A 13331-nucleotide genomic window follows, 5' to 3' on the forward strand; every position below is an offset into this window, starting at 1 on the left:
CACGTACACACACAATCACACACTCACCGCACTCGCACACTCACACACACGCACGTAGACACACACACACGCACACACAGACACACGTACGCTCGCACACACACGCACGCACACACGCACACACACACACTCGTACACACGTACACTCACACACTCACACACACGTAGACACTCACACACTCGCACACACGTACACACACACACACGTACACGCACACTCACACACACACGTACACACACGTACACACACGTACACTCGCACGTAGACACACACTCACACACGTGCACACGCACACTCGCACGTACACGCACAATCACACACACACGTACACGTACACTCGCACACACACACGCACACACACACACTCGTACACACGTACACTCACACACTCACACACACGTACACTTGCACGTAGACACTCGCACACACGTACACACACACACACGTACACGCACACTCCCACACACACTCACACACACACACGTAGACACACACACTCGTACACTCACACACACGTACACACACACACGTACACTCGTACACACACACACTCACACACTCGTACACTCACACACTCACACACACGCACATTCACACACTCGCACACTCACACATGCACACACGTACACTCACACACTCGCATGCTCGCACGTAGACACTCACACTCGCACACGGACACGCACGCAGACACACAGACACACACACAAACACACAGACACGCAGACACACACTCACACGCAGACACACTCGCACACAGACACACAGACACACTCACACACTCACACACTCACACACAGACACACTCACACGCAGACACACTCACACACACAGACACACTCACACACTCACACGCAGACACACTCACACACACAGACACACAGACACACTCACACGCAGACACACTCACACACACAGACACACTCACACGCAGACACACTCACACACACAGACACACAGACACACTCACACGCAGACACACTCACACACACAGACACACTCACACGCAGACACACTCACACACACAGACACACAGACACACTCACACGCAGACACGCGGAGATGTAGTCACGCAGAGACGTGGAAACACGGCCACACGGAGACACGGCCACTCAACCACAGGGCCACGTGGGGTTTCCCTGTGTGTCCCTGTGTGTCTCACCGTGTGTGTGTGTCTTACTGTGTGTGTGTGTCTTACTGTGTGTGTGTGTCTCACCGTGTGTGTGTGTCTCACCGTGTGTGTGTGTGTGTCTCACCGTGTGTGTGTGTGTGTCTCACCGTGTGTGTGTGTGTGTCTCACCGTGTGTGTGTGTGTCTCACCGTGTGTGTGTGTGTCTCACCGTGTGTGTGTGTGTCTCACCGTGTGTGTGTGTGTCTCACCGTGTGTGTGTGTCTCACCGTGTGTGTGTGTCTCACCGTGTGTGTGTGTCTCACCGTGTGTGTGTGTGTCTCACCGTGTGTGTGTGTGTCTCACTGTGTGTGTGTCTCACCGTGTGTGTGTGTGTCTCACCGTGTGTGTGTGTCTCACCGTGTGTGTGTGTGTCTCACCGTGTGTGTGTGTGTCTCACCGTGTGTGTGTGTGTGTCTCATCGTGTGTGTGTGTGTCTCACCCTGTGTGTGTGTGTCTAACTACTGTGTGTGTCTCACCGTGTGTGTGTGTGTGTCACTATGTGTGTTTCACCGTGTGTGTGTGTGTGTGTCTCACCGTGTGTGTGTGTGTCTCACTGTGTGTGTCTCACCGTGTGTGTGTGTCTCACCGTGTGTGTGTGTCTCACTATGTGTGTCTCACCGTGTGTGCGTGTGTCACTGTGTGTGTCTCACCGTGTGTGTGTGTGTCTCACTGTAGGAGTGGAACCCGCACTACTTTGTGTCTCACTGTGTGTGTGTGTGTTTGTCTCACCGTGTGTGTGTGTCTCACTGTGTGTGCGTGCGGTGTGTGTGTGTCTCACCGTGTGTGTGTGTCTCACTGTAGGAATGGAACCCGCACTACTTTGTGTCTCACTGTGTGTGTGTGTCTCACTGTGTGTGTCTCACCGTGTGTGTGTGTGTGTGTCTCACTGTAGGAGTGGAACCCGCACTACTTTGTGTCTCACCGTGTGTGTGTGTGTCTCACCGTGTGTGTGTGTGTGTCTCACTGTGTGTTGTCTCACCGTGTGTGTGTGTCTCACTATGTGTGTCTCACCGTGTGTGTGTGTGTCACTGTGTGTGTCTCACCGTGTGTGTGTGTGTCTCACTGTAGGAGTGGAACCCGCACTACTTTGTGTCTCACTGTGTGTGTGTGTTTGTCTCACCGTGTGTGTGTGTCTCACTGTGTGTGTGTGTGTCTCACCGTGTGTGTGTGTCTCACTGTAGGAATGGAACCCGCACTACTTTGTGTCTCACTGTGTGTGTGTGTCTCACTGTGTGTGTCTCACCGTGTGTGTGTGTGTGTCTCACTGTAGGAGTGGAACCCGCACTACTTTGTGTCTCACCGTGTGTGTGTGTGCCTCACTGTGTGTGTGTGTGTCTCACTGTATGTGTGTGTGTCTCACCGTGTGTGTGTGTGTCTCACTGTGTGTGTGTGTGTGTCTCACTGTATGTGTGTGTGTCTCACCGTGTGTGTGTGTCACTGTGTGTCTCACTGTGTGTGTGTGTCTCACTGTGTGTCTCACTGTGTGTGTGTGTCTCACTGTGTGTCTCACTGTAGGAGTGGAACCCGCACTACTTTGTGTCTCACTGTGTGTGTGTGTCACTGTGTGTCTCACTGTGTGTGTGTGTGTCTCACCGTAGGAGTGGAACCCGCACTACTTTGTGTTGACCAACGCCAGGATCTTCTACTCGGAGGAGACGGCGGTGACGCGGCCCGCTGACGACGACGAGGGGGAGGAGGCGCCCGGGGAGGTGCTCACCACAACAACAACAACAACAACGCCACAACAACAACAACAATGCCACAACAACAACTACAATGCCACAACAACAACAATGCCACAACAACAACAATGCCACAACAACAACAACACCACAACAACAAAATGCCGGGAGCAGTAGCGTAGTGCTGCGCTACGAACCCGGCGACCCGAGTTCGATTCCCGCTCACGGCCAACACCGGTGGTGACGATTATCTGAATCGGTCCTGGGCCTCCCCTAGGTCGACTCAGCCTCAAATGAGTACCTGTTGCGGTGTGTAAACATCGCCACTGGGGAGACAAAGGCGGCCGGGCGTGGTGCTGGCCACCCACCCCCTCGTGTGTGCCACAGTGCCGGTAGCCTTCACAGGTGCCACGTGCTGATACTTGCAGTCAAATGCAAACAAAAACACAACTATGATAATTTATGCATTGTCCTTGAAACTGATTGGTCCATACCAGAGACAGCTTTCTTTAGAGCCTAGTCTCATACGGTGTTCGACCAGATGACGCCAAAAGGCGCACAGTTCAAAGACAACACACTACCAGAGTAATGAGAGCTCGGGGTGAGCAGCTACATCATGGAACCTCCTTTGCCAGTACCAACATATACTAACAGGGTTTTTTCCCCTTTTTTCTGGCAAGAAAACTGACACCTTTCGATTTAAAGCTTTCGTGACTGCAGGGATTCATCTTCTTGGTTCTTTCGGTAAAGTCACGTAGAAGGGAAATAATAAAATTATAAAAATAAAACATAATAAAATAATTCTCACGACGTTTCGGCCACAACGCAAGCAGCCGTCCTCAGGTGAAGACCAGGTCTGTCGGGGAGACAGCGTCTGAATGAAACACCACCACGCTTGGAGCGTATATTTAAGCTGCTGGGTTGGAGGGGGGAAGAGCGCCTTGACAAAAGAATTTGCATATCAAGAGGAATTTAGCATATTTATGGGAAATGCAGGTATGTGATTAGTACTACTTGTGAAATGCGTATGAGGTGGGCGGGGGGTTTCAAAGTCATATTATGCCCGTGCATGATGCAGGATTAGCAGCATCAAAGGGAGGGGGTAGGGGTAGCATTAATAAAGGGAAGGAATGTTAATAGTATGTAGCTGCAGAAACTAAACCACCACGTAAACAACTAAAGTATAAACTACATAGTATCATCAGTATACTAAATATACTCTTCAATAAGCTGGGCTACTAACAGTAAAGTAATACATCTTCTTGGTTCTTTCGGTAAAGTCACGTAGAAGGAAAGTAATAAAATAATAAAAATAAAACACAATAAAATAATTATCACGACGTTTTGGCCACAACGCAAGCAGCTGTCCTCAGGTGAAACCAGGTCTGTCGAGGCGACAGAGTCTGACCTGGTTTCACCTGAGGACGGCTGCTTGCGTTGTGGCCGAAACGTCGTGAGAATTATTTTATGTTTTATTTTTATTATTTTTATTATTTTATTACTTCCCTTCTACGTGACGACTTTACCGAAAGAACCAAGAAGGTGAATCCCTGCAGTCACGAAAGCTTTATATCGTAAAGTAAGTAATACGTTACAATTATACGTCGCAAAAAATATAACGTGCTTCCAGACGACGCTGCTAACTTCGCTTGCGTGTCGACGGGCACGGGTTGACCTCTGTCCCTCCGGCGTGCCGCGTCTGTCAAGGAGCTGGGGCGAGGCGAGCTGCACTACAGCGAGAAGTGGTTCCACGGCAAGTTGGCGGGCGGACGCAGCATGGCGGAGAGCCTCCTGCTGGATGTGTGCAGCGTGGGGGGCGGGGCGGGGGGGGCGGTGGCGGGGGGGGTTTGCGACGGGGGGCGCGATGGGACGTTCCTCGTGCGCGAGAGCGAAACCTTCGTGGGGGACTACACGCTGTCATTCTGGTGGGTGTGGTAGTGGTGGTGTAGTAGTGGTGTAGTGTAGTGGTGTAGTGGTAGTGTAGTAGTAGTGTAGTAGTAGTGGTGTAGGGGACTACACGCTGTCATTCTGGTGGGTGTGGTGGTGGTGGTGTAGTAGTAGTGTAGTGGTAGTGTAGTAGTAGTAGTGTAGTAGTAGGAGTGGTGCAGTAGTAGTAATGTAGTAGTGTTGTAGTAGTGTAGTAGGAGTGGTGTAGTAGTGTAGTAGTAGTAGTGGTGTAGTGGTGTAGTAGTGGTAGTGTAGTAGTGGTGGTGTAGTAGTAGTGGTGTAGTAGTAGTGGTGTAGTGGTGTAGTAGTAGTGGTGTAGTAGTGTAGTAGTGTTGTTGTAGTGGTGTAGTAGTAGTGTAGTGGTAGTAGTGTAGTAGTGGTGTAGTACTACACGCTGTCCTTCTGGTGGGTGTAGTGGTGGTGTGGTGTGGTGTAGTATAGTAGTAGTGTAGCTTAGTAATGTCACGTTCACCCACCATCTCACTCACTCATTTACCCACTCACTCATTCACTCACCCACCCACCATCTCACTCACCATCACACTCACTCGCCCACCCACTCGCCCACTTACCTACTCACCCCCCACTCACCCACTCACCCACTCACTCACCCCCCCCCCCACTCACCCACCCACTCACTCACCCACCCACCATCTCACTCGCCCACCCACTCACCCACTCGCCCACCCACCATCTCACCCACTCACCCACCCCCCACTCACCCACCCACTCACCCATTCACCCCCCCCCACTCACCCACCCACTCACCCACCCACCCACTCACCCCCCCACCCCACTCACCCACTCACTCACTCACCCACTCACCCACCCACCCACTCACCCACCCACTCACTCACCCGTCCACCATCTCACTCACAATCTCACTCACTCACTCACCCCCCCCCAATCACCCACTCACCAACTCACTCACCCACTCACCCACCCACTCACCCACTCACCCCCCCCCCCCACTCACCCACCCACTCACTCACCCACCCACCATCTCACTCGCCCACCCACTCACCCACTCGCCCACCCAATCACCCACCAACCCACCCAACCACTCACCCACCCACCCACTCACTCACCCACTCATTCACCCACCCACTCACCCACCCAATCACCCACCCACCAACCCACCCAACCACTCCCCCACCCACCCACTCACCCACTCACTCACCCACTCACCCACTCACCCACCCACTCACCCACCCACCCCCCACTCCCCCACCCACTCCCCCACCCACTCCCCCACCCACTCACCCACCCACTCACCCACTCACCCACTCACCCACCCACTCACCCACCCACTCACCCACCCACTCACCCACCCACTCACCCACTCACCCACCCACCCACTCACCCACTCACCCACCCACTCACCCACTCACCCACTCACTCACCCACCCACCCACCCACTCACCCACCCACCCACCCACTCACCCACCCACCCACTCACCCACCCCCCACCCCCTCTCTCTGTGCCAGGCGCTCTGGGCGGGTGCAGCACTGCCGCATCCACTCCCGGCAGGAGTCGGTGCCGGTGCGCTACTACCTGACGGAGAACCTCATGTTCGACTCGCTCTACTCGCTCATCATGCACTACCGCGACGTGCCTCTCCGCTGCAACGAGTTTGAGATGCGGCTCACGGAGCCCGTGCCCCAGCCCAACGCGCACGAGAACAAGGAGTGAGTCGTCACGCTCCTCACGCCACCCTCGCCCGCTCGCGCTCGCTCGCTAGCTCACTCACTCGCTCGCTCTCGCTCACTCACTCGCTCCCTCCCTCACTGGCTCTCGCTCACTGGCTCACTCACCCACTCGCTCACTCACCCACTCGCTCACTCACCCACTCGCTCACTCACCCACTCGCTCACTCACCCACTCGCTCACTCACTCGCTCGCTCTCATTCGCTCGCTTTCACTCGCCCTCTCTCACTCGCTCACTCACTCGCCCTCTCGCTCTCACTCGCTCTCACTCGCTCGCTCACTCCCTCACTCGCTCGCTCACTCGCTCGCTAACTCACCCACTCACCCGCTCTCTCACTCGCTCGCTCACTAACCCACTCGCTCCCTCGCTCGCTCACTCCCTCACTCGCTCGCTCACTCGCTCGCTCACTCACCCACTCACCCGCTCTCTCACTCGCTCGCTCACTAACCCACTCGCTCCCTCACTCGCTCACTCACTCTCACTCGCTCTCTCATTCCCTCACTCCCTCACTCGCTCACTCGCTCCCTCGCTCCTTCGCTCGCTCACTAACTCGCTCACTAACTCGCTCACTAACTCGCTCACTAACTCGCTCACTAACTCACTCACCAACGCTCTCACCAACACTCTCACCTGCTCACCAGTGCTCTCACTCGCTAACCAACGCTCTCACCTACTCGCTGTCTCGCTACTAGCAGCACTTGCCTCTACAGCCTGCTTGAGGCTACACGGGGGACTTTTGTCTGTGTGTCTATAGGGTGCTGCTGCTACTCGCTACTAACAGAACTTACCCCTACAGCCCTGCTAGAGGCTACACGGGGGACCTTTGTCTGTGTCTATAGGACACTAATACTCGCTACTAGCAGCACTTGCCCCTACAGCCTGCTGGAGGCTACACGGGTGACCTTTGTCTGTGTGTGCAGGTGGTACCACGCCAGCCTGTCGCGGGGCGAGGCGGAGCACATGCTGATGCGGGTGCCTCGCGACGGCGCCTTCCTCGTGCGCAAGCGCAGCGAGACCAACTCCTACGCCATCACCTTCCGGTACACACAGCAGATACAGCAGCAGACACAGCAGCAGACACAGCAGCAGACACAGCAGCAGCAGCAGACGCAGCAGACGCAGCAGCAGCAGCGACCACAGCCACCACTACCGCCACTACTACTACCACCACCACCACCACCACAGCCACCACCGCAGACACAGACACAGACGCAGCGACCACCACCACCACTACCACCACCACCACTACCACCACCACCACTACCACCACCACTACCACCACCACCTCAGACACCGCAGACGCAGCAGACACAAACGCAGTGACCACCACCACAGCAGACCAGACGCAGCGACCGCAGACACAGACACAGCGACCACCACCACCACCGCAGCAACCACTCCTGCCACCACCACCACTCCACCCTCCTCCCGTTGTCACGGACCCCACCACCACCACCAGAGCCACCACTACTGCCACCACCAACACCACTACTGCCACCACCGCCACCACTACCGGCACCACTACCGCCACCACCACTACCGCCACCACTACCGCCACCACCACTACCGCCGCCACCACTACCGCCACCACCACTACCGCCACCACCACCACCGCCGCCACCACTACCGCCACCACCACTACCGCCACCACTACCGCCACCACCACCACCACTACCGCCACCACTACTACCGCCACCACTACCGCCACCACTACCGCCACCACCACTACCGCCACCACCACCACCACTTATCCTCCCCCACCTCTCGACGTTTCCGCCCTCTCTCTCTTTCGCCCCCTCCCCGCAATTCACCGCCTGATGGTGAGAGAGACACTCACCTGTACACACACTCACTCACCTCTCCACCCCACCCCTTCCCCACCCCACACACCCCACCCACCACACACACCACACACACACACACCACACACACCACACACACCACACACACCACACACACCACACACCCCACACACACCACAACCACACACACCACAACCACACACACCACACACACCACAACAACCACACACACCACACACACCACCCCCCACACACACCACACACACACACCCACACACCGAAACCAAACCCACACACCACACACACCACACACCCCACACACACCGATACAACACCCACATACCACACACACCCCACCACACCCCACACACCACCCCCCACACCCCACCACACCCCACACACACCCCACCCCCCACACACCACCACCACCACCCTCCACACACACACCACACCACACACCCACACCCCCCACACACCACACACACACCACCCCCACCACCCCACACCCCACCACCCCCCACGTACCCCACCACCCCCCACGTACCCCCCACCCCCCACACACCACCACCACCACCGCCACCACCACCACCCCCGCCGACGCCAGTGCCGAGGGCAAGATCAAGCACTGCCGCATCCAGCGAGAGGGCCGCCTCTTCATGCTGGGCAGCTCGGCCGAGTTTGAGAGTCTGCTGGAGCTCGTGTGCTACTACGAGCGGCGGCCGCTCTACCGCAAGATGCGCCTGCGCTACGCCGTCAACGAGGACACGCTGCACAAGCTCGGCACCGACGTGAGGGATGACACAGCCAGTGGCGCCCCGGGGGCATGTCCAGCCATGATGCTGCTGATGATGATGCTGCTGATGCTGCTGCTGATGATGCTGCTGCTGATGATGCTGCTGCTGCTGATGATGCTGCTGCTGCTACTGGTGCTGCTGCTGCTGCTGCTGCTGATGATGCTGCTGCTGATGATGATGATGATGCTGCTACTGCTGGTGATGCTGCTGGTGCTGCTGATGATGCTGCTGCTGCTACTGCTGCAACCCCCCACCCCCTCGTTTCTGGCACTCACTGTCGTTTCGGAAGAACGTTGCCGTGGCCGCCGTTCGCCGCACCGTTGCCGTGGCGATCACCCCGACCTGTTGTCTCACCCCCCCCACCACCCCCCCACCACCACCCCCCACCACCCCCCCACCACCCCCCCACCACCCTCCCACCATGCAGGACCCGGACTACAACGCCCTCTACGGCATCGGCAACAACCACCTCTACGTAGAGCCCAACCAGATGCCTCCCTCCAAGGTTCTGACACCACCACCATCACAACCACCACCATCCACCCACCCACCACCCACCACCGTCACCACCACCACTCCTACCCACCCACCATCACCCACCACCACCACCGTCACCACCACCACCGTCACCACCACCACCACCCACCACCACCCACCCACCCACCACCACCCACCACTACCCACCCACCCACCACCACCACCCACCACGCAACAGCCACCTGTACCACGGTTTCCCCCACTCCCTTCACCGTGACGATGATGACGGTGGTGACGGTGGTGGTGGTGACGGTGGTGGTGATGGTGGTGGTGGTGGTGACGGTGGTGGTGACGGTGGTGGTGACGGTGGTGGTGACGGTGGTGATGACGGTGGTGATGGTGGTGGTGACAGTGGTGGTGACGGTGGTGGTGGTGATGGTGGTGATGCTGGTGGTGACGGTGGTGGTGACGGTGGTGGTGGTGGTGATGATGAAGGTGGTGATGGTGGTAGTGTGGTGGTAATGATGATGAAGGTGGTGGTGGTGGTGATGATTGAGTTGTGTGGTGGTGGTGGTGATGATTGAGGTGGTGGTGGTTGACGGTGGTGGTGTGATGGTGATGATGATGAAGGTGGTGGTGGTGGTGATGATGAAGGTGGTGGTGGTGGTGGTGACGGTAGTGAGGTGATGGTAATGATGAAGGTGGTGGTGATGATGAAGGTGGTGGTGACGGTGGTGGTTGACGGTGGTGGTGTGATGGTGATGCTGATGATGATGGTGGTGGTGGTGGTGATGATGAAGGTGGTGGTAGTGGTGACGGTAATGAGGTGATGGTAATGATGAAGGTGGTGGTGGTGGTGACGGTGGTGGTGACGGTGGTGGTGATGATGAAGGTGGTGGTGGTAATGATGAAGGTGGTGGTAACGGTGGTGGTGTTGGTGGTGGTGGTTACCGACAGTGCTCGGTGAAGGCGCTGTACGAATACAGGGCTCACCGTGACGACGAACTCTCCTTCGTCAAGAACTCTGTCATCTACAACGTGGACAAGCAGGACGGTGGCTGGTGAGGCTCGCTCCTCACCACTCACTCACTCACTCACCCACTCACTCACCCACTCACTCACCCACCACTCACCCACTCACTCACCACTCACTCACCCACTCACTCACTCACCCACTCACTCACCCACTCACTCACTCACCCACTCACCACTCACTCACTCACTCACCTAACTCACTCAACTCACTCACCCACTCACTCACCACTCATCCCATCAACCCAGTCACTCATCACCAACTCACGAACTCACTCACCCACTCACTAACTCACCCACTCACTCACCCACTCACTCACCACTCACTCACCACTCACTCACCACTCACTCACTCCTCACCCACTCACTCACTCACCCACTCACCCACCCACTCACTCACCCACTCACTCACCCACTCACTCACCCACTCACTCACTCCTCACTCACCCACTCACTCACTCACCATTCACTCACTCACTCACCCACTCACTCACTCACTCACCCACTCACTCACCCACTCACTCACCCACTCACCCACTCACTCACGCACTCAACCCACTCACTCACCCACTCACTCACTCACTCCTCACCCACTCACTCACTCACCACTCACTCACCCACTCGCTCCTCACCCGCTCGCTCCCCCTCCCTCCCCCCCCACCCTCATTTTCTCCCCCTCTCTCTTTCTCTCACCGCCACCACCACCATCGCCACCGCCACCACCGCCACCGCCACCACCACCGCCACCGCCACCACCACCACCACCACCACCATCACCACACCACCGCCACCGCCACCACCACACCACCGCCACCACCACCACCACCGAATCTCCGTGTGGCTCAGGTGGTGCGGTGACCACGGCGGCAAGAAGCGGCACTGGTTCCCGGCAAACTACGTGGAGGAGATGTCCATCCCTCAGCCTCCGGAGGCCGAGGTGCTCACCACACCCCACACCACACCACACACCACCACACCACACCACACTACACCACACTACACCACCACACCTCACCCCACCACACCACACTACACCACGCTACACTACACCACACCACCACACCACACTAAACCCCACCCCACCACACCCCACCACACCCCACCACACCACACCACACTATGCCTGATGCTGTATATTCTGATTCGGCGATTTGGAGTTTGCGTCTCTCTCTCTCATCATCACAGTGGCTAGGAGATGTTGACTACCTCGCCTGGTACGCAGGAGGTCGTGGGTCCGATCCTGAGCCTGACACCAGCTGCTTTGTATTTGGAGTTTGCGTCTCTCTCATCATCATCATCACCACGGTGGCTAGGAGATGTTGACTACCTCGCCTGGTCTACAGGAGGTCTATGTGGAGTCTGAGTCTCTCTCATCATCATCATCATCACAGTGGCTAAGAGATGTTGACTACCTCGCCTGGTCTACAGGAGGTCTATGTGGAGTCTGTGTCTCTCATCATCATCATCATCACGGTGGCTAGGAGATGTTGACTACCTCGCCTGGTCTACAGGAGGTCTATGTGGAGTCTGCGTCTCTCTCATCATCACCATCACGGTGGCTAGGAGATGTTGACTACCTCGCCTGGTCAACTGGAGGTCTTTGTGGAGTCTGCGTCTCTCTCATCATCATCATCATCACAGTGGCTAGGAGATGTTGACTACCTCGCCTGATCCGCAGGAGGTGGTGGGTTCGATATGATTCTGATAGGCTGCTGCTGCTGTTTGCTCTCAGCACTTGCCCCGACAGCCTGTTAAAGGCTATACCGTGTGGGCGGTGGTCTTTGTCTTTGTCTTTGCCAGGGAGTCGACAGCAGCCCGCTGGGCTCCCTGCAGAAGGGAACCATCGACCTCAAATCGTGCACAGTCGGTGGGTAGCAGGTGGGGGGGTGGTGGCGGTGATGGTGGTGGTGTGGGTGGTGGTGGTGGTGGTGGTGTGGGTGGTGGGGGTGGTGGTGGTGTGGGTGGTGGTGGTGGTGGGTGGTGGTGGGGGTGGTGGTGGTGGTGGTGGTGATGGGTAGCAGGTGGGGGTGGTGGTGGCGGTGATGGTGGTGGTGGTGGTGGTGTGGGTGGTGGTGGTGGTGCTGGTGGGGGTGGTGGTGGCGGTGATGGTGGTGGTGTGGGTGGTGGTGGTGGTGTGGGTGGTGGTGGGCGGTGGTGGTGGTGCTGGTGGGGGTGGTGGTGGTGTGGGTGGTGATGGTGGTGATGATGGTGATGATGGTGGTGATGATGGTGGTGGTGATGGTGGTGGTGGCGGTGGCGGCGGTGGTGGTGACGGTGTGGGTGGTGATGGTGGTGATGATGGTGGTGGTGGCGGTGTGGGTGGTGGTGATGATGATGGTGGTAGTGGCGGTGGCGATGGTGGTCATGGTCATGATGGTGATGGCGAGGGGAGTCTAACTGAAACCGGTCCTGCTACTCGCCGCTACAAACAACACTTGCCGCGTCCTGTCCGAGGCTCCGCGGGTGACCTTTGTCTGTGTGCCCAGCTGCCCTCACGCAAGGCAAGGGGGGGCAGCGCTGGGTGTTTGCCCTCATGGCCGGGGGCAGCAGCTCGGCCTCGCTGGATGTGGCGGCGCCCGACGAGAGGGAGCTCAGCGACTGGATGACCAAAATAGTGCAGGCCAAGCAGGTGGCGGGCACACGGGTGAGTGGGGGTGGGGGGGGGGTGAGGGTGGGTGGGTGGTGGGTGAGTGGGGGGAGGGTGAGTGAGTGGGGTGGG

The 13331-nt window shown here is 57.2% G+C and overlaps 1 protein-coding gene across 1 annotated transcript in view; it reads left to right on the top strand.

The window, feature by feature from the left end:
• LOC133362993 (1-phosphatidylinositol 4,5-bisphosphate phosphodiesterase gamma-1-like) overlaps positions 1–13331 on the top strand; it is a 48144-nt gene that overhangs the window by 22700 nt on the left and 12113 nt on the right. Inside the window, exons 14-23 of the mRNA XM_061581979.1 lie at positions 2768–2878; positions 4559–4776; positions 6287–6487; positions 7428–7547; positions 8914–9097; positions 9531–9608; positions 10538–10641; positions 11459–11549; positions 12413–12479; positions 13099–13256. Of these exons, the coding sequence (XP_061437963.1) occupies positions 2768–2878; positions 4559–4776; positions 6287–6487; positions 7428–7547; positions 8914–9097; positions 9531–9608; positions 10538–10641; positions 11459–11549; positions 12413–12479; positions 13099–13256 (1332 nt within the window). The remainder of the gene's footprint in view (positions 1–2767; positions 2879–4558; positions 4777–6286; positions 6488–7427; positions 7548–8913; positions 9098–9530; positions 9609–10537; positions 10642–11458; positions 11550–12412; positions 12480–13098; positions 13257–13331) is intronic.

The sequence above is a fragment of the Lethenteron reissneri genome, unplaced genomic scaffold (assembly GCF_015708825.2).
Source record: "Lethenteron reissneri isolate LAM-NWPU_2019-01 unplaced genomic scaffold, ASM1570882v1 scaffold_1639, whole genome shotgun sequence".
Classification (NCBI taxonomy): Eukaryota; Metazoa; Chordata; class Hyperoartia; order Petromyzontiformes; family Petromyzontidae; genus Lethenteron; species Lethenteron reissneri.